Source organism: Gallinula chloropus (genome assembly GCF_964237585.1).
Source record: "Gallinula chloropus genome assembly, chromosome: 2".
Taxonomy (NCBI): domain Eukaryota; kingdom Metazoa; phylum Chordata; class Aves; order Gruiformes; family Rallidae; genus Gallinula; species Gallinula chloropus.
In genome coordinates, this window is record NC_140086.1 from 9,726,161 (window position 1) to 9,751,981 (window position 25,821).

Genomic DNA, 25,821 nt, shown 5'->3' on the forward strand with positions numbered 1-25,821 from the left:
GAAATTGTGGACAGAAAAGATGACTCAGCTGAAATATTTTTTTTCACACATTACTTCTGTTTCTTCAAATAAATTTCAGATTCTATTTAACACACCCATTTCTAAAATTCAGTGATAGTAATCTTAAAAGCTCTCTTCTTTCTGTTCTCTGATTAATGCAAATATTAGCAACAGTTCCAGAGAATCTCTTTCAGAAAGCTTTATTATATTAACTTAGTCCATCGCCGAGTATACCCAAGCTTTAAATATTACAGTTAACCATCTACTGAGCACAAATTCTTATTTTTGGCTACAGTTGGAACTATGTCAGTTCTGTTTTCCAGAACAGTTATGTTCACTTGATCACCATCACTAAGAGATGGACAGTCAGCTACTGGCTTGGTGAAGCTGACATACCCTTGTTGCATATGGAGTTGTGTTTCAAAAAGAAGGAAAGTGAAGAGTATCACTTAAATTTTTTTCTTCAACAGAGGCAGGAGGACATCTATGGAGCAGAAAAACTTTTATGTCAAATTATATTTAATGATTGATAATAGATGTTCCAGTAGGTAAACCCTGACCCTTTCCGAATTTCCTGAATCACTTCTTGTCAAGGAAGCCTTGTCTGGTGGTTATCAGGAAATTTGTGCTCAGTGGGCAAAGTAAGGAACATTAGTCTCAAGGGGATCAATGTAATACATGGTTCTTAAAAGAACCAGTAGCGGGATTCCTGAGAAGAGAGGGAAGGTCCAAAGAACCAGACTTTCCTTCACCAAACTATATACAAGTTGTGAGCTTGTGCACCCTCATTGTTGCCCTTAGGATCTTGAACTCCACCATTTAATGGTCACTGCAGCCAAGGCTGCCCTTGAATTCACTTGGACTTTGAACTTGACATTCCTTTTTAGCAAAGGAGCTGAGGGAATTTATGGTCACTTATTCCTTTTATAAAGAGTGAGAAGTCCAGACTTTAGAAGATTCTTCAATATTTTTGAACTGGCACATGGACACCAGAACTGAAACACAAGTGAACCATCATGAACCACATCATCAAACAGTTAGCTATGGAGAAATATATTTACATTACATTATTTACATGGTACTAAACAAAACTATATATATTTAAATACAAATAGTTGCATATATTTAAATGTTTTATATATATATGTACTCATTAATATATATATAATTCTGACTGTAATTCCACTCAGATGATTTTGTTAAAATTGCCTTATGCACGAGCTGTTGAGTGAAGTGTTAAATCTAACAGAAACAATAAATGTTACAAGAGAAAATTTATTCAGAACCTCTTAGTTTTTCCATGTTTGAGAGATTACTTAAATGCTTGTGAGCACAAATATCAACTTTTTATAAGTCTTTTTATAAGACTTAGTTTTCTGTCTCTTTTTATTCTAGACTAAAGAAACAATCCTGACTAAGCAGAAAGTATCAACTTCAATTAAAGGTTCTGACTGCAATGCACTGCAAAAAAATGCAAGAAGGTAATTCCATTTCTTTTGCATTAGTTTTATTTTTTGTCTGTTTCTTGTTCACTTGCCAGAATATATGCTTTTTATTACATTATTGTTGAAAGTATGAAAATATTGATTTGTATAGAGTAAAGCTATGTTTAAAAGCTTTAGACTAATGGCCTGTCTGGTGCTGTTTATAAAGCGATCTGCTCCAATAGCAGGGCCAAAAAAACACTGATCAGTTTTGTTCCATCATTGCATTCATGCTATTAAACTAGTATATTCTAAAACTAAATGACCCACTCAGTAGTATATAGTTTGAGCTACTGCAGTAACAAATAGCTTCAAAAAGCAATTCTACAAGGTTTTATATCATATATCTCTCCTATTAAATGTGATATAAGCTCTAGCTCTTGAAATCTTGCAGTGAATGACTGTCAGATGTGAGCAAACACCAGCGATGTAGTAATTTTTATTTTTGCTCATAGTATTACTAGCCTTTGCTCTAGATAGACAGTGGGGTTGATGGGCACTTGGCCTAAGTACAAGCACTATGATACAGCTTTTACTCTTTCCTTTTTCTCTTGCCATTGGTAATAGTATTCATACCAAATTAAGATACAGTAAGAACAAGGTTGGTTAAGTAGTTTATCTGTTTACATTTGAAGTGTTGCATTGTTTTTCCTTTTTTATTTCATTGTGGTCCATATTGATGGAAAGAGTGAAAAGTAGCATTATGGATTATGGGTATTATTCCTGGTCTGAATAATTAGGACACTGGCAAGAGTCTCCTGTCATTAATTATGCTTTTAAACTTTTTTTTAATAAGGATCATTCATGATTTCTTTTCTTGAATGACCTTCATGATGAACAGACAACAGGACAACTAAAAATTTCTTGAGATTCCTAATGAACCACAAGCACTGCACCCTATCCTTAGGCAGCAGTGATTACAGCAGTGCACAGTCTTGATTACTGAGTATTTAAAATATTTTTTTAAAGGTCCAAGCCAAATGGCAGATCCTTATTTTGCAAAAAGAATGGTTCTTTCCCACAGAAGTACAGCTAAAGCTTTAGATCCATTAAAAGAAATCAGTTAAAAGAAATGTCTTTTTTTCCTGGAGAAAATGAGATCTTCCTCCATTAGATAACTGACATGATCTCTCTTCCAAGCAGATTCAAATCCTCAAATCTCTTCCAAACAGATTCTGCTAAACAGCAAAAGAGTCTGCAACTGGTAGATTAGGAATATATATTTCCTTATAATCATCTGTGTGCCTTTAGTTTTGGCTACACAGTAAATGTTTAAATGGAAGTAATAATGGGGACATGGAAGTAATGGAAGTAATAATGGGAAAGAATGTAAGCAACAAAGGAAATTGAATAATCAGAAATGGTCCCATTTCCTGCTAACTGATGACCCAAAGCTACTCCATGGCATAGCAAAAGTCCAGGAATTTGTGTTTGATTTGAACACAGTTTTACATAATTATGAATATATTTCCTTTTGATTTTGAAGGAAAAATGCTATTTTTAGTTTTACAATATTACAGGAATACACAAATCAAAGGTAGTAGTAGGAAAAAGTATTTTGAATTACAGTTCTTACTAAAAATAGTAACTTTTGACCTCTTCACTTGAAAAGTCACTGACTAGCCATATGTAAAAAATTTGCTGAATAGTTGTCTCTTAGATTACAGAAGAACATTCATTACAGTGATTACACTTGACAGCTACAGATGTCTTAGCTAAATGCTGCCAGACATATAATCTGCTAAACTATAATGTAGTGCTTTAAATCTCTTTAACTCTTGTTAACTAGATTACATGATGATACTATCATTACTTCTGCCACGTAAGAGAGCTTTCTTCTGTGACTGTAGACAAAACTGCATTTCAAACCTTCAAAGAGACAAGTTTCTATGGGAGAAATTTGACACATTGATTTATTATACTCGCAAAGCCTTTATTAATATAGCAGCTGAGTGTGGCACTTTTCTTCTGCAACTGGCCTCACAATTCATCAGGTGTAGAAGTTGTGTTTGCCCGTTTCATAGGTGAAATTCAAATGCAGGCAGGAGCTGACTCTTCTGAAGTCATACTGGAAATGTTAAGTGTAAAAGTTACATAAAGTCAATAATCCTTGTCTCATACCCTCAGCTTTAGGTTATTCTTAATACAATGGAAAAGAAAAGGAAATGAAATTCAAATCAACTCTAAATGTAAATTGTATTCCTACAGTAAAGAAAGATGCATAGGAATATATGAGACACTTTTTTCTTTTATTTTTTTAACTGTGGTTCTTTAGGTTGAGAGGTTGAGAAATACAGCCAGAGAATGGATTGAGAGGCAAAAGAACGGAGCCACAATTTCTAGGGTACTTCACAAAGAAGAATTAAAAAATAATCTACAAGTTCTGGTCTATACACACCTTTTAGAATGAAATAAAGAATGTAAGGTAGAGCTGATTTCTATTTGAGTAGATGAAGCATTACTAATCTGACTGCTATAAGTGTCTTTCTCCTCCCTTCCCCTCATCTCCTCTCACTTTTAGCTGATCTTTTCCCCATTTATTAACAAAAAAAAAAGATAAATACAGTAGAACAAAATTAATAATTTCCTCAGAACTAGGAATGTGATTTAAGATGAGGTCAGAAAATGAATGGAGCTATAGACAAACTAACCTGAAAGAGCTGCAATGTAATTTATTTGACCTTTCAAAACCCAAATTCATCTTCACTCAGTGTCTAAACCAAGCACAAATATTTTAATTTGATGAAAACTAAAAGCATCTGAAGTGTGGCCTGTGTGAAAGATAAACAGATGTGTGGAAATGACACAAATGGCAAATCAGTTACCAGTTCTATTGAGATGTCATGTTTGCCTTCTATAAATACCTGGGAGTAGACTGTAAATCCTGAGAGTTCAATAGATTTGCAAAAATAGTATTTTCCAGCTACACAGTTTGTTAGCTGTCATGAAGACAAAGAATTTTTTGCAATGCAAGTTACATTGTCTAGGAAAGAAGGAACCATAGGAATTGTAATTTAATTGATTCCTTAAACAGAAAGTGGAGTCACGTATAAGTAAGCACCATATTAAAAAGGCTATTTACTCAAGTTAATCTTAGAGTCTAGATTCATTTGCATTCTCATGGAGGCCTGAAGCTAATCAAAGTAGAGGGTATACATCTCTATAATTTGACTAATGAGAACAAAAGGTGGAGTACCTAAGAAGTGATCTGAAAATTAATTTGCACACAGGCATCTGGTAATCCATAACTGTAATAAGGGGGAGGAGACTTCAGAAACCTGCCATTCTGGAGATCAGCCTTCTCAAGAATACTTTCAGTTAACTCTTGTTCACTACAATCTAACATCAGTTCCAGATGTCCATGTATGACAAGGACAAAAGACAGAGGGTGGTAAAGTATCTTTGTAACATTCCATGGTGTTGTAAACAAAATCTACACACTTTGTTAGGATAAAGTGTGTTTTCAGATAAAGTTTTCCTAAACTTTGACTGACAAATTTATAACAGTGCTTTTTGGTTTTCTGGGTTAATCAAGAAGTGAAAGTAAGGTGGTATTATACCTGGATGTAGAAATTGAGGATCAATTACATATCACAGGCATTGGAGCATATTTCTTGCTATCTGCCAAGGTCAGTTTCAAATTTGGTATCTTGAAGTGATTGTGCAAAAGAAGGTAAGAGACAGAACAGAAAAGTTGAAAATGTCACAGTGACTACTATTTTCTGTCTAAGTTTTTAAAACTTGGATGCTAGTATTAATGTATGTTCTTAGTCTGATGAAGGCTATTTGTGAGATATATTTATCTTTTAGAATGGAATGACCTAGATATCATCAGTCTTTTATTTATCAGAACTTTTTACCAGTGATTTTTTAGTTCTTCTTGATTGTAGTTTAGCTCTTGAAAATAGAATGTGATTCTACCAGCCATTGTGTATTCATATTTTCCCAATGACCCACTGATTCTGAAGACTCCAGTTACAGCCTCATTTCAGACTACACATACATAGAGAGATTTGAAAGGTCTCTATGCAATGAAAGAAGTATTAATATCCTAAAGATTTCTAAAACCATGACTATTTGCTTAGACTACCTAGTAGCTTTTGCTAAACCTGTATTTTCAAAAGTTGAGAGTTTGGTAAGTGTCAGTCATTCACCACCAGTTTTTAACACTCATTATCCTGGTTTTGGCTAAGAAGGAGTTAAATAGAGATTTGTCTTTCTTAAAGCTCTCAAATAAGATATAATTCCATGTACTGAAATAACTTTTCTTATTCAAGAAAAGGATTTGTTATTACTTTTTTCTAAAATGATAATTACTTTTGTGTGTTTCATTCACAATGTTAGAAGACTGGGATGAGTGCCTCTCCAAAGCTGCTGGTTGTGACTTGTTAAAATCTTCAGAAATCATGGTGCCAGAAAGGAAAGTTTCAAACAAATGTCAAAAAAAGTATATTCTGGATCAAATGTATGAGAAAACTTTAGCAATCTAAATTTTATTGGAATTCAGAAATTGAAACAGGGGAATGTAACTGTCAGGTCATTAAAATATCAAATATGGGGATTAAGAATTGTGTGAACAAAAGTGTAAATTATCAAAAAAAAATCAAATTATAAGATATGCACTCTGTCACACACCAGATTGTTCAGCAGGCTGCTATATTTATGCAAAATGGGAGGACTGACTTTCTTCACTGTTAAATCCTTGAATTTTCTTTTTTTAAAAGCATTGTTGAACTATATTGTCCTGGTTTTAGCTGGGATACAGTTCATTTTCTTCCTAGTAGCTGGCACAATGCTGTGATTTAGATTTAGTATGAGAATAACTTTGATAAAACACTGATGTTTAGTTGTTTCCAAGCACACTAAGTCACGGACTTTGCAACTTCTCATACTGCCCTGCCACCAAGTAGGCTGGGGGTGCATAAGAAGCTGGGAGAGGACACAGCTGACCCCAGCTGGACAAAGAGATGTTCCATATCATAAGATGTCATGCTGGAAAAAAACCCCAAACAACTGGGGAAGAGTTGGTGGGGGGAAGGGCAAGAACCACTGCTTGAGGACTGTCTGGGCATCGGTCCACAGGTGGTGGGAGATTGCGTTGTGTATCACTTGTTTTGTATATTCTTTTATCACTGTTGTTATTATTATCTCTTGTGTTTCTGTCCTATTAAACTGTTTTTATCTCAACCCATGAGTTTACCTTTTTTCCTCATTCTCTCCCTCATCCCACTGTGGGGGGAGTGAGCAAATGGCTATATGGTGTTTAGCTGCCTGCTGGGTTCAACGACAATGTATGTGGAGACAGCAATAGGTTTTCTAAGGGAAAAAAAAGTGCCAGGAAAAAAGAAAGGACCTAATCCACTATTATTTACTTTGTATGGTGCTCTAATCATAGGCCCTAATTTTCCATTGAGTAGAGAACACTTAGCAGTGCCAAAAACTGTGAACTTTTTTTTCACTGAAATTGAAATAATTTACAAACAGTGATTTTCAGACACGTGCCATAGCTGGTCCTGCAAGAAGTAGTATTGTTTTCATCACTCTTCTGTAACCATGACTCATGAAAGAGCTTCAGCAACAAGATGATTTTTATTCTGCTAGGTGGACTTACATGGAAAAAACATTGTTATGACCTAAAACTCATTCCTTCTTCCAAAACTTTTCAGGTGGTTAGTCTGAATGTCATCAACACCCAGCCTCCTTTTGCATAGATTACATGATGCAAGGAGCAGGTTTCAGCAGATGTGTGTGTTGTACCTGCACTGACTTACACCTGCATTAACTGAGTCTGGTGGTCAGCAAACTGTTAATCTCATGGTAGTTGAGAGAGCACGATGAGGCTTCACTAAACAAGTATAGCACATTTGATCACATGCATATAAGTACATAAAAATCCACTTCCTTTTTTGGAACAAAACCATAAATCACCTGTGCTTGTTTCTCAGTCTTTCCTGTTCTCTGTTGCTAATAGACACATCTAGATAATATGTGCTGATTAAATTTTGAGAATGACTGATGCATATAATCCTTTCACAGCTTGTTGATGTGGACTGTTACTTATGATGCTCACTGTTAATTAATTTCTGGTGTATTGAAATTTATTCTGCTGCTGAGCAATAAGCTATTCAAACTCCATAGAGCTTGTTGTATTTTCATGACTAGCAATTCGTACAGTTTTAGAGCTGTTAAGAACATGTAAAAACCCAACTGCTAATTAAAAAAACTTCAAGAAAAATCTTTTCTACCATGTGGGGGAAGCACAGGCTGACTTAACTAATTTCCATATTTATGCTTTTTTGCTTTTTGCTGAGGTGCTTCAGATTAGTGATTGGGGATTAGATTGTGACTCTGAACATGGTGTGCTCTCTTTGGAATCTCCCCAACAGCTACTGATAAAGTGATTCCAGGTCACAGTACATTTCATAAATTACACAGGCAACCAAATTGTCTTTTATCACTTGAGGATTAATATTTTCTAGAATGCTGCCACAAAGTGAACCCCTTTTATTTCATTAAACTAATCTAGCCTTATAAATTGAAGACATGTAAAAAAGTAATAGTTTTCTTGTATTTGTTTTTGTTACACCTAAAATTCTCCTCTGAGCAGTTTTTTGTTGTTTGTGTCACATTCTGGAAATGGTTATCCAGATTATTAAAGCAGGGTGCTTCTCTGCTCATTTTCTACTCAGAAAAATGATCAAATAATTTCTGTAGTTGAAGAAAAATCTAGTGGCACAGGGCTGAATGAGATAGCAAGGCTGATTACTACCTCTTCTGCTAGTCATGCCTTCCTCAGAAAAACATAAGAACAGAGGAGGAAACCTCCCATGAATCGCTCTGCATCTTTCCTGAACTGGGACAGAGAACCAGCACAGAAATGTGGGCTGGGATGTCCATTCAGATCTCACAGATCCTTGATGGAGAAACAGTGGTAGAATTTGGAAGCTTCTTGGCAAAGTTCATTCTTTGTTTTAACAACTAGAGTGCTGTCTTTTCAGTTTAAAATATTTTAGTATATTTTATTTACATATTTTCATTGCCTGTGTTGTCATCAAGGAAATTAATTCTTTCATCCAGTGACTTTGCTATTTTTTTTGTTTGTTCTGGTTGTAACGAGCCTTTCTGATCTCCTGGGCAGCACTCTGCTTTTCCCACATCCTGGAAGAGTCATTCACTCTCATTTGTACTGCTGAGCTTGGAATGCTGGGCCCAAAGCAGCATTCAGTATAAACTGAAAATTAGTATGAAGATGTACAAATTGCAGAAATTATCATATCATTGTAGAACTGAGTTTCCATTTTGCCATTTTCCTGTGAGCAGTTACAAATTACTTGAGAGCAGGCTGGATTTTTCTATTTAATTGTTGAGGTCCTCCAGTAGAAAAGAAAAGTGACATTAAATGCAGCAAGACAGAAAGTATAAAAGTATTTAAAAATCTTTGATCGTGGTATCATATGAATAAGTTGCCTTGATGAGTGGACTGTACACGTTTCTAATGGGATCTAAATGTATCTCCTTAATAGCAATAGAAACTGGAAATTCTGATATAATCCTGACCTTTCTTAAACTTTCAGTTAATTTTTTTTCTTAATACATACAAGGTGAATGTTCCTAATGCCAAAACATAAGAATTGGTTGATAAAAGCAAATAAATCAGTACAATTACATTTTCTCTTTAAATAAAAAGTATTTCTGCTTTCCAACGATTAATCTGTCACATAGAAATTAAGAAGACAGTTACTGTGAAGGAACTGTGCTAAAAATGAACAGAAAAAAGAATGAAAAAACAATTATACTAAAAAACACCTATTTTACATCAAAAGCCAACCATTTGTAATGTGATACCAGCAATCATCATGCTCTAATATAAAACAAATTACAGATGTAAAAAAAAATTAACTTCTGATGTTTGTAGGCTAAGGGTTCTTTTGTACAAAACCTTAGATTTTTGTAGTACTGTTCTGTGTTCACACTGAGGTTTTTATAACAATCAATTTTCAAGTTACCAGAACTCTTATATCCTGGTTTAATTGGACGCAGTAACAACTGTCACATCAAAGTCAACAGGTTTATAAAAGGACACACAAAATAGTTCTGTTATATTTGACACTGAAGTTTTTATCCATTTGTTTCCCTCTTGTTTCAGGAGCAGACAAGTTGAGAAATTAGAAGTGGATCCTAGTAAATATTCATTCCCTGATGTGACCAAGATAGTCCAAGAAAAGGAACGAATTGGACAGGGACCTATTAAGCTAGAACCACAGAAGGCTACAGAGACTAAGAAGAGTTATGTTGATTTTGAAAACAATGAAGATGTTCCTCCCTTAATTTGAAACACTCTTAAATAGTCCCTCTGTATGTTGAGTCTATACTTGAGTTTTCTGTGTAAAGTATAATATAGCTAAAGTTGGAAATATTACGTTTCTTATCAAAACCTTTGGTTTGCCTGTGTTTTCTGTGGTGTTTTCTGTTAGTATATTTTAATGTAAATTCTTCTTTTCTGGATTGTTTACTTAGTAAGTCTCAGATCAGAATGGGAGCCATATAAACTAGACATTGTCCTTTCTTCAAGAAGTTGCCTCTCTAGCTTGAAAGATGACTTATTACTGTAGAAAAAGAGAGAAAGGAGGAATAAAGAACTTGTAACAAGATTTAGGTTATTCTGACTAAACTGAAGATATCAAAAATCTCTATGTATTCCTTCAGTGTTGTCTTGTTCATGAAGAAGAAGAAGAGTAAAAGAAAACACTGTATTATGTGACTCAGTAAATTTTCCAGCATAACAAAGAGCTCCTGGATTTTGGAGCTGGTATAACAATGCCATTTCTTTTAGTATTTTGGAAGAGAATAAAGCTGAACACAGCATCCTAGATGTGGCACCATGGAGAAGCTGGGAGAAATCAGACAGACCATTCTTCTTTCTCTTCATGCAGCTGCTCTACACTGTTCCATCTTTTTCAGGATTCCCTAAAAATATCAGGGGTAATTTATAGCTGTTGGATGAATCAAGCTGTTCCTTCCCTACCTTCCAGCCCTTTTTAGCAACCAGACTCCATTATCCTATTTTACCCACTCAGCTTCTGGATTGCCTCACAAGTAAAACAGACAGCATGTGGTGTGTTGACCCTGGCTGGAGGCCAGGTGCCCACCAAAGGTGCTCTATCATTCCCCTCCTCAGATGGACAGAGGAAAGAAGATAAAATGAAAGGCTTGCAAGTCATGATAAGGACAGGAAGAGATCTTTCAGCAGATAATGTTAAGGGCAAAACAGACTCAACACAGAACAAATGCATTATTATTATTAAATTATTATTACTGAATCAAAACAGAGTAGGATAATGAGAAATAAAACCAGATCTTAAAACAGCTCTCCCCACCCCTGCTTTCTTCCAGGTCATAACTTCACTCCGGATTTCTCTCCCTATTTCCCCTAAGCAGCACAGGGGGATGGTGAAATGGGGGTTGTGATCAGCTCATCACACATTTTTCTGCTGCTCCTTCCTCCTCAAGGGGATAATTCCTCACACTTGGAGTGGGTTCCCTTCCATGGGAGACAGTCCTCTACAAACTTATCCAACGTGAATCCTTTCCATGAGTTTCCATGGGTGAATCCTTTCTTCATGAACTGCCCCAGTATGGCTTCCATGGGATGCAGAACTTCAGGACCAGACTCATTCAGTGTGAGTCCCCCACGGGGTCACAAGTCCTGCCAGCAAACCTGCTCTGGCATGGGCTTCTCTCTCCACTGGCTGCAGGTCCTGCCAGGAGCCTGCTCCAGCCCAGGCTTCCCACCAGGTCACAGCCTCCTTCATGTATCTGCACCTGCTCCACCCTGGGGGCCTCCTCAGGCTGCACATGGAATCTCTGCTCCTCATCATCTTCCATGGGCTGCAAGGATACAACCTGCTCCACCACGGCCTTCTACATGGGCTGCATGGGAATCTCTGCTCCAGCGTTCAGAGTGCCTCCTCCCCCACCTTCTTCACTGACCATGGTGTCTGCAGAGGTTCTTCAATCTTCTCACTCCATTCTCTGGCAGCAAAAAGCTGCCACTTAGGAGGGTTTTTTTGATTGGTTGGTTGGTTTTGGGTTTTTTTTGTTTTTTAAAAAAATATGTTATTACAGAGGCACTACCACCATCGCTGATGGGCTCAGCCTTGGTCAGTGGCTGGTCCGTCCTTGAGCCAGCGGATACCGGCTTTGTTGGACCCAAGAGAAGCTTCTAGCAGCTTCTTGCAGAAGCCACCCCTGCAGTCCCCACCCCTCCCACTACCAAAACCTCACCATGTAAAGCCAAAACACAGCATGAAAGAATCAATGTGTACTGGGCTACATTAGAAAATTATTGCAAATTGACAAGATTAAATTTATTCAGGTGTTTTGTTTTGGCTTTTTTTTTTCCTTTTTTTCCCTCTCTGTTTTCCCTCTGGGTTTCTTAAGAAAAAAAGGTTTGTGTTCTCATCTCAGGTCTGCTTTTGAATGCCATTTCTGTTTGTTTTCACCTTATTTGATGAAAGGAAAAGATCACAGAAATACCTCTAAATATAGTGAAAGCCATCGCTGAGTGGTAAAAAGGGATTCTTTTGATGCAGCTGAGGAGAGATCTCAGCTGCTACCAATCCTGGCAGTGGTCAGCAAATTGGCATGTTGGTAACTGAACTCTGGGTGTGTTAGCGTTCTTGCCTAGGTAGTAGCTAAAGAAAGTCGGATTCATGAAGGTAGGGCTCTGGGAACCTTGAGGAAAGCTAAAGAGAGTGTGTCAAGTATTAGGAAATATGTTTACACCTTGAGTTACTACAGAAGTAATAAGCACATACTGCACAAACAGTGGAATTTTGCACAGGGAAAGTCACAAGTGGCTGGTTATTGAGGAACAGAGACTTATGCCATAAACCCATAAGAAATCAAACCACGTTAGTCTGTTTACAAGTGGTTGATGTAAGGATACATATGTGCTTTTGTAGTTGGGCAAGTTGCATTTAATTCTATGCTAAAGGAAGATATATTTGGGGATATCTTTTGGATATCTATCTGTGAAAGATAACTTTCTCACAGTGAGGGTGACAGAGCCCTGGAAAGGGCTGCCCAGGGAGGTGGTGGAGTCTCCTTCTCTGGAGATATTCAAGACCCATCTGGATGCCTCCCTGTGCAGTATGTCCTAGGGAACCTGCTCTGGCAGGGGACTTGGACTTGGTGATCTCTGGAGGTCCCTTCCAACCCCTACAATTCTCTGACACTGTGATTCTGTGTTTTAGCAATTTTAAGGTTGCTGTTATTTAAAAAAAACAAATAGAAACACCAAGGAAAAGACAAGTTGAGTGACCCACATTACCTTGCTAATGAATTTGAAACTGTTTCTCGACAAAGACTTCATTTGCTCCTGCAGAAGGAAAATGCTTCTGATTCAAACCAGCTTTTGCTTCTAGCCAAACAGGATAAAACAAGCAAATTCAGCTCAGGATGAATCAAAGACTGTTTTGTGGTTGCTTCTTATTTCCAACCTTTGAGATTGAAAATTAATAAACTGCACTTATAACTGCACCACAAAACCTCCATTTAAATCCATTCTTCCAGTAGCAATCTCGGTTCAGATAGTGCACAGAATATCCCTCAGCACACAGCGTATTCATGATACGTTCTTCTGAAGTGCTGTTTTCCTGATTGTGGAAAACATTATGCAAAGAACTCAGCAGTTAGTTAGAAAGAAACAATTGCTCCTGAATCCTGGTATTTCTTAGCCACTCTAAAATGCTTTATTATTCTCCACAGATGTTTAATGTAAGATAAAGACAAACAGTCTATCTTAAAATGCACTGAAGGGAAACAGAATATATGTATCAGTTTAGGCTGATGAGTGGAACTGGTGCATTTTCTTCGTTTGCAATTTGAAATGGATATAGGATAAAAAAATGAAGTTTCATATTAATACTGCATATAGTGAGAGGTGAAATGAAAATGTTGAATTTGGGCATAATCTGATCTATTATAGTATTACCTTGGATTTTTCTTTTCCCATCTTGTGCACTGACTTGATTTTTCCAATTCCAGAATAAATTGTTATATGATATAAGCCTCCCATCCCTGAAATCTACTTAATAAGCTTTACTCATTGCAGCCTTCCTGTACCTGAAGGGGGCGAATAAACAGGAGGGGAATCAACTTTTAAAAGGATAGATAATGGCAGGACAAGGGGGAATGGATTAAAGCGAAAGGAGGGAAGGTTTGGATTGGATATCAGGGGGAAGTTCTTTTCGCTTGCAAGAACGTATAATAAATTGCTGCTTCACTATGTCTACTGTGAGTCCTTTCTTAGGACCATTGGCATTTCTAACATAGAGGATAGATAATCTTCTGTTTTGGGGGAAAAATAAAAAGCTGTATTGAGCTACAGTTACACCTCATAAGAAAAATAATAGCAGGTGCCAAAATATACTTGGAACTACTGAAGAAAGAGTTGTTTCACATGGTACCATAATCTTGGGATGCGTCTGGAAATGAAGCATATTCTGAGAATCAGCATCAACCAAGTTCCCAATGTGTGTATGTGCCATGGAGAATAAAACCAAACATTGTTCACAGAGGAATGAAGGGTACAAGCATGGGATGATGCAGGGTGGCAAGGGGAAATGGCATGAAGCTCTGTCAGGGCAGGCTCAGATTAGATGTTAGGAAAAAAATTTTCACTGGAAGAGTCATCAGGGCTTGGAACAGGCTGCCCAGGGAGGGGGTTGAGTCGCCATCCCTGGATGTGTTTAAAACATGGGTTGATGAGGTACTTAGGGATATGGTTTACCATAGGATGGGAATGGTTGGACTTGATGATCTTAAAGGTCTTTTCCAACCTTGTGATTCTGTGATTCTGTGAGTGGCCCACAAGAGCATGAATACAGATCACAAAGTATCAGTTACTGATCATTAAGGTAAGTGAGAAAAAGAGACGTAACAAAGAGGATGAGGAACATACATTCAACACAGATACAATGTACTATGTATAGTAAAAACCTGAAGGAGATAATAAAAGCCAGTCACAGTCCCCACGAGAAAAAGGAAAAGCAAAGAAGGAAGAACGGGTTTCCCAGTTAAGGAAGGACATGACAGCTGATCGAAGCTGTTGAGCATCTGCAGCAGCCTGCTACCTACACCAGGAAAAAAAGAAAAGTGCTGCTTTTTGATTTGCTGCTTGCCTCATTCTGCTGCTGCAGACTCAGCAATTGCATGTACAGCGTTATCTCTTACTATGGAATTGGGTTAAGCAGATTAAAATTTCAGAGAGCACTGTCTGTGCATGCATTGAGATATTTCACCTCTAGCTAGAGGGCTGGGTGAATTTAAGCAGTCTGCAATGGATGGGTCTATTCATCATGCAGTAGACAGGACATGGATGGGGTCAATGACAAAATTCTATCAGTACTGAGAGGAAAGAGGAGGTACAATGGTTCAGGGAGGGCTTGGTTTTAACACAAATTCACCTGCTTGCTCTAAAACCAGGCAATGGGGTGTAAGTTTTGGATTTGCAGTCATAACAAGAGAGTTTTGTGGTTGACATACAATACAGAAGGAGCCCAGTCCTTCCCAGAGTTAGGTTGATTCAGCTAGATCAGAAAAACCCAAAACCAGAAGAAAATCCATTACACTATTACAGTGCAACCTATACTGTCCTTACAATTACAGCTGTACTGCAGAACAGCATGCACTAAAATACCAAGGCTTGAGTCAAAACTGTGTCTTGTCTTACAGTCTTAGATGCTCAATTGAGCCTTGACCATGCCCTGAGTGCCAATCAAGCCGCTATTCAGCTGCCTGGCAGTGAGATAAAGGCAAGCCAGGGTGTCCCCATCACAAGTGTTTGCCTGCAGGACTAAAGCAGATGTAACATCCATGCACTGTGTGGGGCTTTATGAGAAGCAGCTTTTTTCATGAAGATGTAATATTTGTTTTTTGTGATTAAAAACTAACCATAGCAGCTGGAATCCATCCACCATCATGATTATATGTAGTCCCTTTTTAGGGTGAGGTACTTTGTCAAGAGCCCAAACAGCTATTGACTTGGATTGAGAAAGGACTTGTTTTCAACAGCATCTTGTTAGTAGGCTAGGCAGAGAGGAAGGCCACAGTACAAGATCTCTGGGCACAAAAGTCCAGTTAGATGAATAGTAAATGACAAGTCATGGCACAACCTTTTCCCCTACCTCCCAGCATATAGGTCCTGTTAGGCATTGTTTAACTGTAACTTCTTTGAGAATAAATGTATTAATTCTGTTATAGAATCATCTGCAGCATGTTGAAGCTTATTGTTCCCATTTGCACATTCTGAGTGCTACTGACAGTACCCAGTTGTCTCCTTCCACCTCTGATACACCTTGGTAGAGTGAAAGCTCAATGGAGCTGAAAAACTGGGGAAGCAATGTATAAATTAAATGGACTTCAGTTATGACGTTATTTAGAAAGCAGAGCTTACTATGACAGTTCATGTTTTACCTTTTGAAAAGTAGAAATGATCAAATAGATTACTAGTAGTAGTAGTAGTGCTGCTGTTGGTTGCACAGTTGTGCACTGGAACTATCAACTGGGATCTCTCTGAGCAAGGTTTTGTACAAACTGGTCCTGCATCAAACTTGTCCCAGTCCAAACCTGGCCATTATGACAACCACAGAGTACCTCAGGCCTTGTAACTCCTTACTGTATTGGTTTCAGAATCACCATGAATTTGCTGAGCTGCTTTTAAAACTTACTGGAAGCAAAAGTTGCACAGAAGGAAGGGAAATATTGTTGCTTGCTACTCCAACCTCTGGAGATGTTACTTTTGTTCCTTGTTTCCTTTAACATACAGTCCATTAGACACACTGGACATAGTCTGTTCTGCCTAACAACCCATTTCTCTTGACAGCAACAACCACACACACCCTTCCAAACTAAAGAATCTCTAGCAGAAAGCTTCCATGAGAATCACACACTCATTTAAATAAAATCTACCCCTACAGCTCATCCATAGAAAAACCCTGACTTGGTCGGGCAGAGATCAAGGTTCAAAAGTCCATTCATTTAAGGAGACGGTGTAGTACAGGACAAGCCCTGTGCTTTGTCTAGGTGTGAGCGTAATAGTTTGCCCTTGAATGAGTTCAGATTTGCACAGAGTGGCAATTTTTCCATATAGGGCACTGTATGAAGGTATCTTAAGCTGAGACCTCTATTCAGCTTGGAGAAGAGAAGATTCCAGGGGGACCTTATAGTGCCCTTCCAGAACCTGAAAGGTGCCTATTCCAGTGCCTCACCTGGAATACTGTGTCCAACTTTGGAGCCCTCAACACAATAAGGACATGAGTCTGTTGGACCTTGTCCAGAGGAGGGACACAAAAATGATCGAAGGGCTGGAGCACCTCTCCTATGAATATGGGCTGAGAGAGTTGGGCTTGTTCAGCCTGGAGAAGAGAAGGCTCTGGGGAAACCTTGTAGTGGCCTTCCAGGACCTGAAAGGTGCCTATGAGAAAGCTGGGGAAGAACTGTTCACAAAGGGTAATGTTAGGAAAGAATTCTTCAATATGAGGGTGGTGGATGACTGGCACAGGTTGCCCAGAGAGGTAGTGGAGGCCCCATCCCTGGAGATATTCAAGGTCAGGCTTGATGGGGCTCTGAGCAACCTGCTGTAGTGAAGATGTCCCTGCTTACTGCAGGGGGTTTGGACTAGATGACCTTAAAAGGTCCCTTCCAACCTTACACATTCTGTGATTCTATAATTCTATGATTCTATTTGACAACAGTTTCTCTAGCATGAAACATAAGAAAATCATAACCAAGTCCATACTGGGAGTTGTACTGTGGCTACTGGGAACACAACATTCAGTGCAGTACATCCTTAGTGTCTGTGGGAAAAACATCTCCAAAGTTAATAGCACGTTTCTTACGAACAGAAGAACTTAAAATCTCCACAGCTCTAAACTTTAAGCGTCTTTCTCCTTCCAAACTTGACATAAAATATGTCTATAGAAGAGGAGACTGGTGAACATTTGGTTAGAAAGATGTGAGCTGTGGCTATGCTTTGACCCTTGTTTTTGTGTTCTCAGTGCTAACCATCTGCAAGTCTACCAGCAGCATAATTATGCCTGTTTTACAGTGTACATAAATTAGTGTTGGCTTCTCCGGTTTTGCAACCAGGCAGGCAGCCATCTGACTTTTTAATTAAGGATTTCACTGAGATTGATAATAAAGTTCCAGTGTGCTTCCATATTTAAATGAAAGTGCATCAGCAGTATAAAATTTTCAAAGGGAAAACATCCACAGAGATTGATCAGTCACCTATGAAGTATAGCTGACGTGAAGCACATCAGCTGTTAAAGAAATCCAAGCTGTCTGATTTTACTGCACAGAGCTCCATTCTGCAGTGAAAACCCTCTAAAGGAATCAAGTCCTATTTTTTTTTCATTCATTTTATTTCAATTTCCATCAACCCAAGACTTTGTGTTGGACTTCTGAAGATGTAAAGATGCTGATCTCCTGCATCATTTTCAGAACTTCCTGTGTGCTTATGCTCAGCATCTAGTTACAGCTCTGATATTTAAATACTTCAAGAAAGTATCCCTTTATGTCTGTAGCAAAGGCTGTATTCACCTCACTAAAATTGTTTTTCAATATTCTAAATAAATGTTTAAATGTCTGTTTATAGTTTAGCTCAGTCTGGCAATTCATGCCAGCAACTAAGCCCTACACAGCTGCTCACTCATCCCCAGAGGGATGGGGGAGAGAATTGGAAGGGTAAAAGTGAGAGAACTTGTGGGTTGAGACACAGACAGTTTAATAGGTAAGACAAAAGCCATGCAGGCAAGCAAAGGAAAACAAGGAATTCATTCCCCACCTCCCATGGGCAGGCAGGTGTTCAGCCATCTCCAGGAAAGCAGGGTTCTAACACACTGAACATGGAAAGACAAATGCTATCACTACAAATGTCCCCACTTCCTTCTTCCAGCTTTGTATATGTTGAGCATGATGTGATGCAGTATGCAATGGCCCCTTGTTCAGGTGGGGTCAGCTATCCTGGCTGTGTCCTCTCCCAACTCCTTGTGCACCCCCAGCGTACTCACTGGTGGGCTGGGGTGAGGAGGAGAAAAGGGTTGTCCAGCACTCTCTTCAGCACAAATCCCAACCACAGCCCCATGCCATCTACTAAGAAGAACATTAACTCTATCCCAACCAAAACCAGCACAAACACATAACACTAAGTCCCTGTGAAGTGCTCTTAAAACATCTCCAAGTGTGTCTCCAGTACAGGACTGTGGCATTTTAGATTAATGAGACTAATCTAAAAAACGTCTTGAGATTCAGTCTGAACATTCTCAAAGTGGTAGGAAAGCATCAAATGCTCCTAAGACGTGTTAATGTGAACCTCATGGATGTGATCATGCAGTCAGATAACTTTTGCTAGTTGTCCTGGGGTGGTTTTTGTGGGGCTGAGGGTAATTTCTCACCCGTTATCAGCTGTGATGAGACACATTGTTCCATGCCTGTGATCAGTAAAACACTCTTTATCTGTGTTTGACAGTGGCTGCAGAACAACCTGGTTAATCAAAACCAGATTACACTGGTAGAATTAATGAGGCATTGGAAGGGTTTAATGACTAATAGAAGCCCTTTAAAGCCTTTTTCAAAGGGATTACTTAGTTTAATATTTGCTCATAAGTAGTAAAGAATTGTTTGACATGGAAGTCATAGTTGTTCAGACAAATGAATTTCCCTGGGTCAACCCAACCCTGACATCTCATTTTAAGATCTAGTTCATGTTCTTTCAAGAGACAAAAAAGCTCTTTTTTCTTGCCCATTGTGTTAGTTCAGGACTCACTATGGAAGATTCAAGGACAGCTGGTAAAAATGCTTATTTAAATCAGCTTGGGGCTGAGTTGAAGAGACTTTGTTATTAAGAATTATCAGTATCTGAATCACAAGATTATAGAAAATTACTACATATAGGTAGAGACAGAGAAGTCTGCCTTTTATACGAGGTACTGAATTAGTCAGCACCTGCTCACTCTTGAGATATCAGACTTTAAATTTATCAGTGGGTGCTTGAATCAGGTCCGATGAACTGAGGTTCCAGGTTTTCTCCTTGGCTGTAAAGGCTTTGTGTGGTATTCTTTGACCTGGACCTTTTCTCAGAGTGGGAAAGAGGATCCAACCTATATTCAGTCTGTCCAAGCAATTAACAACTGTGTATGAAGACAAGTATAGATGTCCTCCTCACTGCCCATGCTGCAGAATGCTGCTGTGCTTCCTCGTGCATACCAGGGCATAACAGTGGGTCTTCTCAGGTGGTTCTAGGGATCTGTTGTCTCACATTGCAAACAAGGGCACAGCAAGTGGAGACCCACCTCAAAAGTACTGTCCAGTTCTGAACTAAAACACACTCCACCAGTCCATTCCAGGCTACTGCTGCTTGTGAATGTGGTGCTGCTTTGTACCTTTCATGCTGATTTTAAGGTTCTTATTTTATGTTTATAGGAACTTCACATTTGTTTTTGCCAAAGGAATTCGAGTGAACTGCTTGATGTGCAAAGTAACTCTTAAATTCTGCATATAGCATGGTTTATTGTCAGGATCAGAGTCATTTAAGGGAAAATGCCATTGTAATAGGAAATCCCAGCACTCAGAATGACAGGTTCTTTGCTCCATACAGCACACCCTGCAGTTTCCCAGACAGGTATGAGCTTTACTCTTTCATCTAGTCTCTACTAGCTTCCTGAGGAGCTAGGCTGCAAGCTTCCCACACACAGCCCAGGTTCACTGATAGTGAAATTATTGGTGAACCAAGCGTCTAAAAGAGGAAAAGATATCCTCATCTCATGGGTAAGCACATGAAGAATGTTATATAGAGCAGCATACCTCAGTCATTCAGTTTAACAGTGACAGAGGGTATAAATTCAGAAGTCCATACCTTGAGGACAAGAGGCACGAATACATTGAGAAATTGCATACACCATTGCCCATGGCAATTAGTGTGAGGAAGGCCAGGTGAAGTTAAATCAGAAGTCCATTTAAACTCAAGATATGGCTCAATACAAAGCAGTGAATGGCAACGTACCCAGCATTCTGGAGGTCTGTGTGTCACTGCCCCTCCAGGCCTGCTATCCCTCTAAGGGACACAGAAATGACACCGTAGTTCTCTTGCACACCCTAGCCCAGCCCAATCCCTTCCCCCTCATTCTGGGGGAGGCAAAATTCAATTTTGCATACCCTGCTGGGAAGTATTGACCTGTTCTGTATAGGAAATGTTTAAAAATAGTGATCCTTCCCTGACAAAATACCAGACAGTCAGCAACTGTAGGATATCCTGACCTAGGGGTTGACATGCAATTATCTTTGATGGAACACTCCTCCGTGAGTCTGTGTAGTCATTATTTCACACTAACTATGTTTATAAGCCTCCATTCTGTATCCTGTGGCTACAAGCTTCATGCTTTAATTATGCATCTTGTAAATATTGGCCTTTGTTTATTTTAAGCCTATCAACATTTCCTTGGGGATTTCTAGTTCCTTCAGCTCTTCTTGTTGTCTTTCTGAGAACCTTTACTCCTCCTTCTATTACACCCAGGATAATATGTAAGAAATGAGTGCTCTGTGGTTTTACACAGCAGCATGTTATCTCTCCCTTCCTTACATATTATTAATGTTCTCTTACATTTTAATACTGTCAAACACTGAGCCCACATATTTACAAAACTATCTTCAGGGAGCTCATTTTATTTCCAGAGTCCCTATAGCTAGACAAGAACCTGCTGCTATGTACTGACAGGTCAAGTTGGTGTAGGTAGATTTATTTTCCCCTTTGTATTTAGAGCGATTGAACTACAGTTTCATTCAACCACCTGACCACTTGGGATTTTTAGAACTGTTTATACTCTTCTCAGGCAGTTTGAGATATGACTACTGCAAGTCTTTTTATCATCTCAAAATTTATCTCAACGGATGATATCATCTCATTATTCATCTCTGTATCTGGACCATTTCAGATGATGTTGAGCAGCTCATTTTTGAGCATAAGTCTCTCTGGTGATCACAGATAATCCTCCTCCATTGTGAAAACTGACCATTTGTTTCCACTATTTCCTGTCCTTAACAAATTCTTAATCCTTGAGGTGACCTTCCTCCTTGTGCTGTGACAGCTCAGTTCCCTTCCTAATCTTTCAACCTTGTCAAAAGCTTTTTGAAAAACTGAGTGCATTACTTCAACTAGAAGGTCCTTTTCCACATGCTCACTAAAAATATTTCTATTTGAGTTGAAATATTGATGGTAAGAATCACAAATGACTAGCGATTTCTGTTGCTTCCATTTTTAGTATCTAATCTGAGGGGGTATTTTAGAAGGCAGAGATTTTTCACTTGTTCAATAAGTGCTGACATGCTACCTTTTAGTTATTCCCTTGGAGAAGTTTAAGCCTGAACATATGGCATCATCAGTTTCTGCTTAAAAACTTGGTTTGGTTATGTGGAAATACACAAACGAAGAGTAGAATAGAGTGCCATTTCTGATTATGCTGAGGACAGGAGCTGGTCACAGATCACAATGGCAAAGAATTTCAAAAATACAAAGCACAAAATAGATACTTCTTACTTCCCATCCAGCTTTTGTCATATCAAGTAAACCAAAGTCCCTGGAGGGTTTTTTTTCTTCCATTCCAGCAGATAGAATGAAAAAGGATGCTACCACTTGCAAAGGAAGCAGAGAAGAGAGCTAGACTTCCCTGCTTCTGGTCTGGAGTTGAGGAGGAGGTGAATCATGCTGAGGCACCAAAGTGTAAAAAACCATAATTTCCTGGCAGTAAATTGCTGGGACCTTTGCAGGCAGATGCCAGGCAGCTGCCATCTCCGCTTCCACAGCAATCTGGCTGCAAAATGTTTTTTCAGATATGTCATTTTTCAATTGGAAGGTCATTCCATCTGAAAAGTCCTCCAAAAGCGAGCAGTGTAAATTTTTACTTTTACCTTTAGAAACCCATTTCCAAATTAATTTCTAATTTTTTTTCAAAGGTAATGAACTCGTATTCTACAGTAGAGCTGGAAAGACCTGAATGTTCTCTTATTCCATTTAAACTTAAAAGGACATATCATTTGCATGTCCATAGCCTTCAGTAGATCCACTTTGTACATCATTTGCATGCCTTTGACTGTATGACAATTAACAAATTAGTATCCGCATATGATGTATCTTTCTGGGAAATGGTAAGAGGTCAATGAGAAGCTTTACCATATTCATCATATTCATTGGCATTTCAGGGAGAAGCAATTACAGTGGCTCCACTAAATTTATTACTGCACTCTGTCAGGGGATTTAGACCTTGACAGTTTACCCTTGGATATTCTGATAGTGTAATACAGAACTATGGTGGACCATAGTAATGCAGTAGATTTTTAGACCTTAGTCAAGAAACTCATTGTGAATTCCTTTGTAAAGAATTCTGAAGTGAAGTATGACTTCTAATATAACCTAATAACTAATAACCTAATTGCCTTTCAAATGGCAGTAGCAAATACATCAACACACCTGAGAACATCAGTCGTGAGGAAGGGTTGTGGTCTGAATACAGGATTTGCAAACAGGTGCTATTTCTTCTTCCACTTAACCCTTATGAACTCAGATAGTTTTTCTTGGTCTCCTCCTTCATTCTGGCATTTCAAGACAAAAACGGCTGTGCAGTCAAGAATCCAACTACATCTCCATTCATAGGTGTTGAACATTTGGAAACAAGGTCTAATGAATTATTGCAGTGCCTATGCGTATGAATTCACTGATGCTCCGCTAGCTGATGCTAAGGGAGTATATGTCAAATACTGCACAAGTGGAACAAGAACATCATAGCACAGCAAAGCAAAGCATAGAGTATTTCAGTTGGAAGGGACCTGATGAGTTGAGATAAAGACAGTTTAATAGGACAGCAAAGGAGGAGAGTACTATCAATAATAAAAATTATAAAATTGATTAAAATAATAACAATAAAACAAGTGATGCATAAATGCAATTGTTATGTGTTGTTCTGTGATGTTCTGTGTTGGGGAATATCCCCTTGACCAGTCTGGGTCAGCTGTCCTGGCTATGGTCTCCCAGCTCCTTTTGCACCTGGCAGGGTGTGAGGAGCTGAAAAGCTCTTGACTTAGTGTAGACACTATAACTACCCGGCAACAACTGAAAACATCAGTGTGTTATCAACAGTATTCTCACACTAAATCCCAAACACAGTTCCATACTGGCTATTAGAAATTAGCTTGATCTCAGCCAAAACCAGGAGAGCTCTCCACTTCCTTTTCTCCAGACTAGGCAAACCCAAGGCCCTTAACAGCTCCTCATGGAACATGCCTTGTAGCCCTTTCATGAGCTTTGTTGACATCCTCTGCATGCAAAAAACAGAGAACCTTCATTCCCTTCTACAGATTTGCATAGAGTTTAATTGAGGACAGTAGCTTTAGTCTGTGGCAGTTTAGAGGTGGGATAAAAGAATTCAATCTTCCTATCAGGTTGATGGGGCCCTGCCATCTTGGCTTGAGTTTGCTGTCTTATCTTAAAAGTTCTTATCTCAAAAGTGTCCCTCCCGAACTGTCTTCATATGTAGTCCTTCCCATCCATGACCTGGTGACAAATGCATTTTTCTTCACCATGCTTCAAACAAGCCATGTCCTACCGACTGGTATTGCTGTGGCTATCTGCTCTTAGTCCTCACATTGCCCATCAGGTGATTCATGTAACCTGGACATGGCCTAGGAAGGAGAAGATGATGTTTCTTTCTCCTACAGGACATTCTCTCCTTCTTCTACCTTATCTAACCAATCAGTGGTGCTGCTGGTGGCCCCATTTCTGCCACCACCACACTGTAGGCATCCTTCAAGCCTGTGCAGGATGGTGCTGCTTGTAGAGCTTCAGTCATTGCACAGGGCTGACTGCAGGACGGGGGCTCAGTGCTCTACCTTACTGCTGCTCCAGCCTGATTCCCAGTGGAGTTTTCAGATTCAGTGCTAAAAGTTTTGTCCTCCTTGCCCCCATTTCTTCTTTGTTTGGTTGGTTTTTTACTTTTCTTTTCATTTTGACATGTACCCTGCAGCTTCTGGTGTAGTCATCACCTACAACTACCTGAAAGGAGGTTGTAGAAAGGTGGGTGATGGTCCCTTCACCCAAGTGACAGGAGATAGGACAAGGGGCAATGACACTGAGCTGTGCCAGGGCAGGTTCAGGTTAGATGTTAGGAGAACAGTTTCTTTCTGAAAGAGTTGTCAGGCCCTGGAACAGGCTGCCCAGGGAGGGGGTTGAGTCACCATCCCTGGATGCGTTTAAAAAAAGGGGTAAATGAGGTACTTAGAGATATGGTTTAGAATAGAACAGGAATAGTTGGACTTGATGATCTTAAAAGGTCTTTTCCAACCTTGTAATTTTGTGATTCTGTGATTCTAATACTCATTTATACCCATCTCTTTCTCAACAGGGACTTCTATAATCCTTGCAGGGCTGATGGAGTTACATGGCCATGGTCCTCACTGCTTCCTGTTTTGAAGTGAGAACATGTGGGGTGTATGGCAACAGAGCACACTGGAAAGTTTTGCTAGTTTGCTTTTAGATGAAATACAGTGCTCAAAACTGAATTTGCAAAATTATTGAAAGGCAGAAGTGTTTGCATGGAATTAAAATTGTGTGAACAGCTTAATAGGCTGGTTCTGAAAACATCGTTCTTCATTTATTTGCCCTCTAAGTCCATGTTTGTGGCACAAACACAGCTCTCTTCTGATTATGAGCTCGTTCTGCTTTCCCCTAGTTGTAGGATTTTATGTTTCAGTGGCAGAAAGACCTTCTGTTACTCATTTGTTTGGTATTTTTACTGTTTCTGGGATGAAGCTCATGCTCTCTACAGATAGTGGTGAGTCTGGGATCCAGACAAGGTGTTGTATGTGCTAAGAGACAGTTTGACACCAAATGTGTCAGCAGAGTGCCAAAGCACATAAAAGTAATGGTCCAGGAAGTGCTGGCTCCTACCCTGGGGATCATATCATCTAAAGACTTCGTTACTTGGGAAAAGTGACTGCATGTAATCTGTGAATTGATGTCATCCTTCTTACTCCAAGCAAAGTGTCATCTAGAATGTTGGATACAGGCTGTATATGAGACACATGGCTTGATAGTCAGCACAGAGCAGTTGCTGAACTCACTGCATAAATTGATGTGAAGTAACTTTTTTTTTAATGGGCAAGACAGGGAAAAAGAGTTCTAGTAAAGAAGATATTTTCAGAATGTCACTTTCTTAAGAGGGGCAGTATTAATCCCTGCCCCACATCCAGCTTCAGAGCAAATCATGGCTCTATCAGAGAACAAAAA

General features: G+C 38.9%; 1 protein-coding gene across 1 annotated transcript in view; it reads left to right on the forward strand.

Moving 5' to 3' along the window:
• DNAAF11 (dynein axonemal assembly factor 11) overlaps positions 1 to 9,817 on the forward strand; it is a gene marked incomplete at both ends in the record, with an annotated part of 32,587 nt that extends 22,770 nt beyond the window's left edge. The window contains 2 exons of the mRNA XM_084280250.1: positions 1,396 to 1,481; positions 9,631 to 9,817. Of these exons, the coding sequence (XP_084136376.1) occupies positions 1,396 to 1,481; positions 9,631 to 9,817 (273 nt within the window). The remainder of the gene's footprint in view (positions 1 to 1,395; positions 1,482 to 9,630) is intronic.
• Positions 9,818 to 25,821: the final 16,004 nt, after the last annotated feature.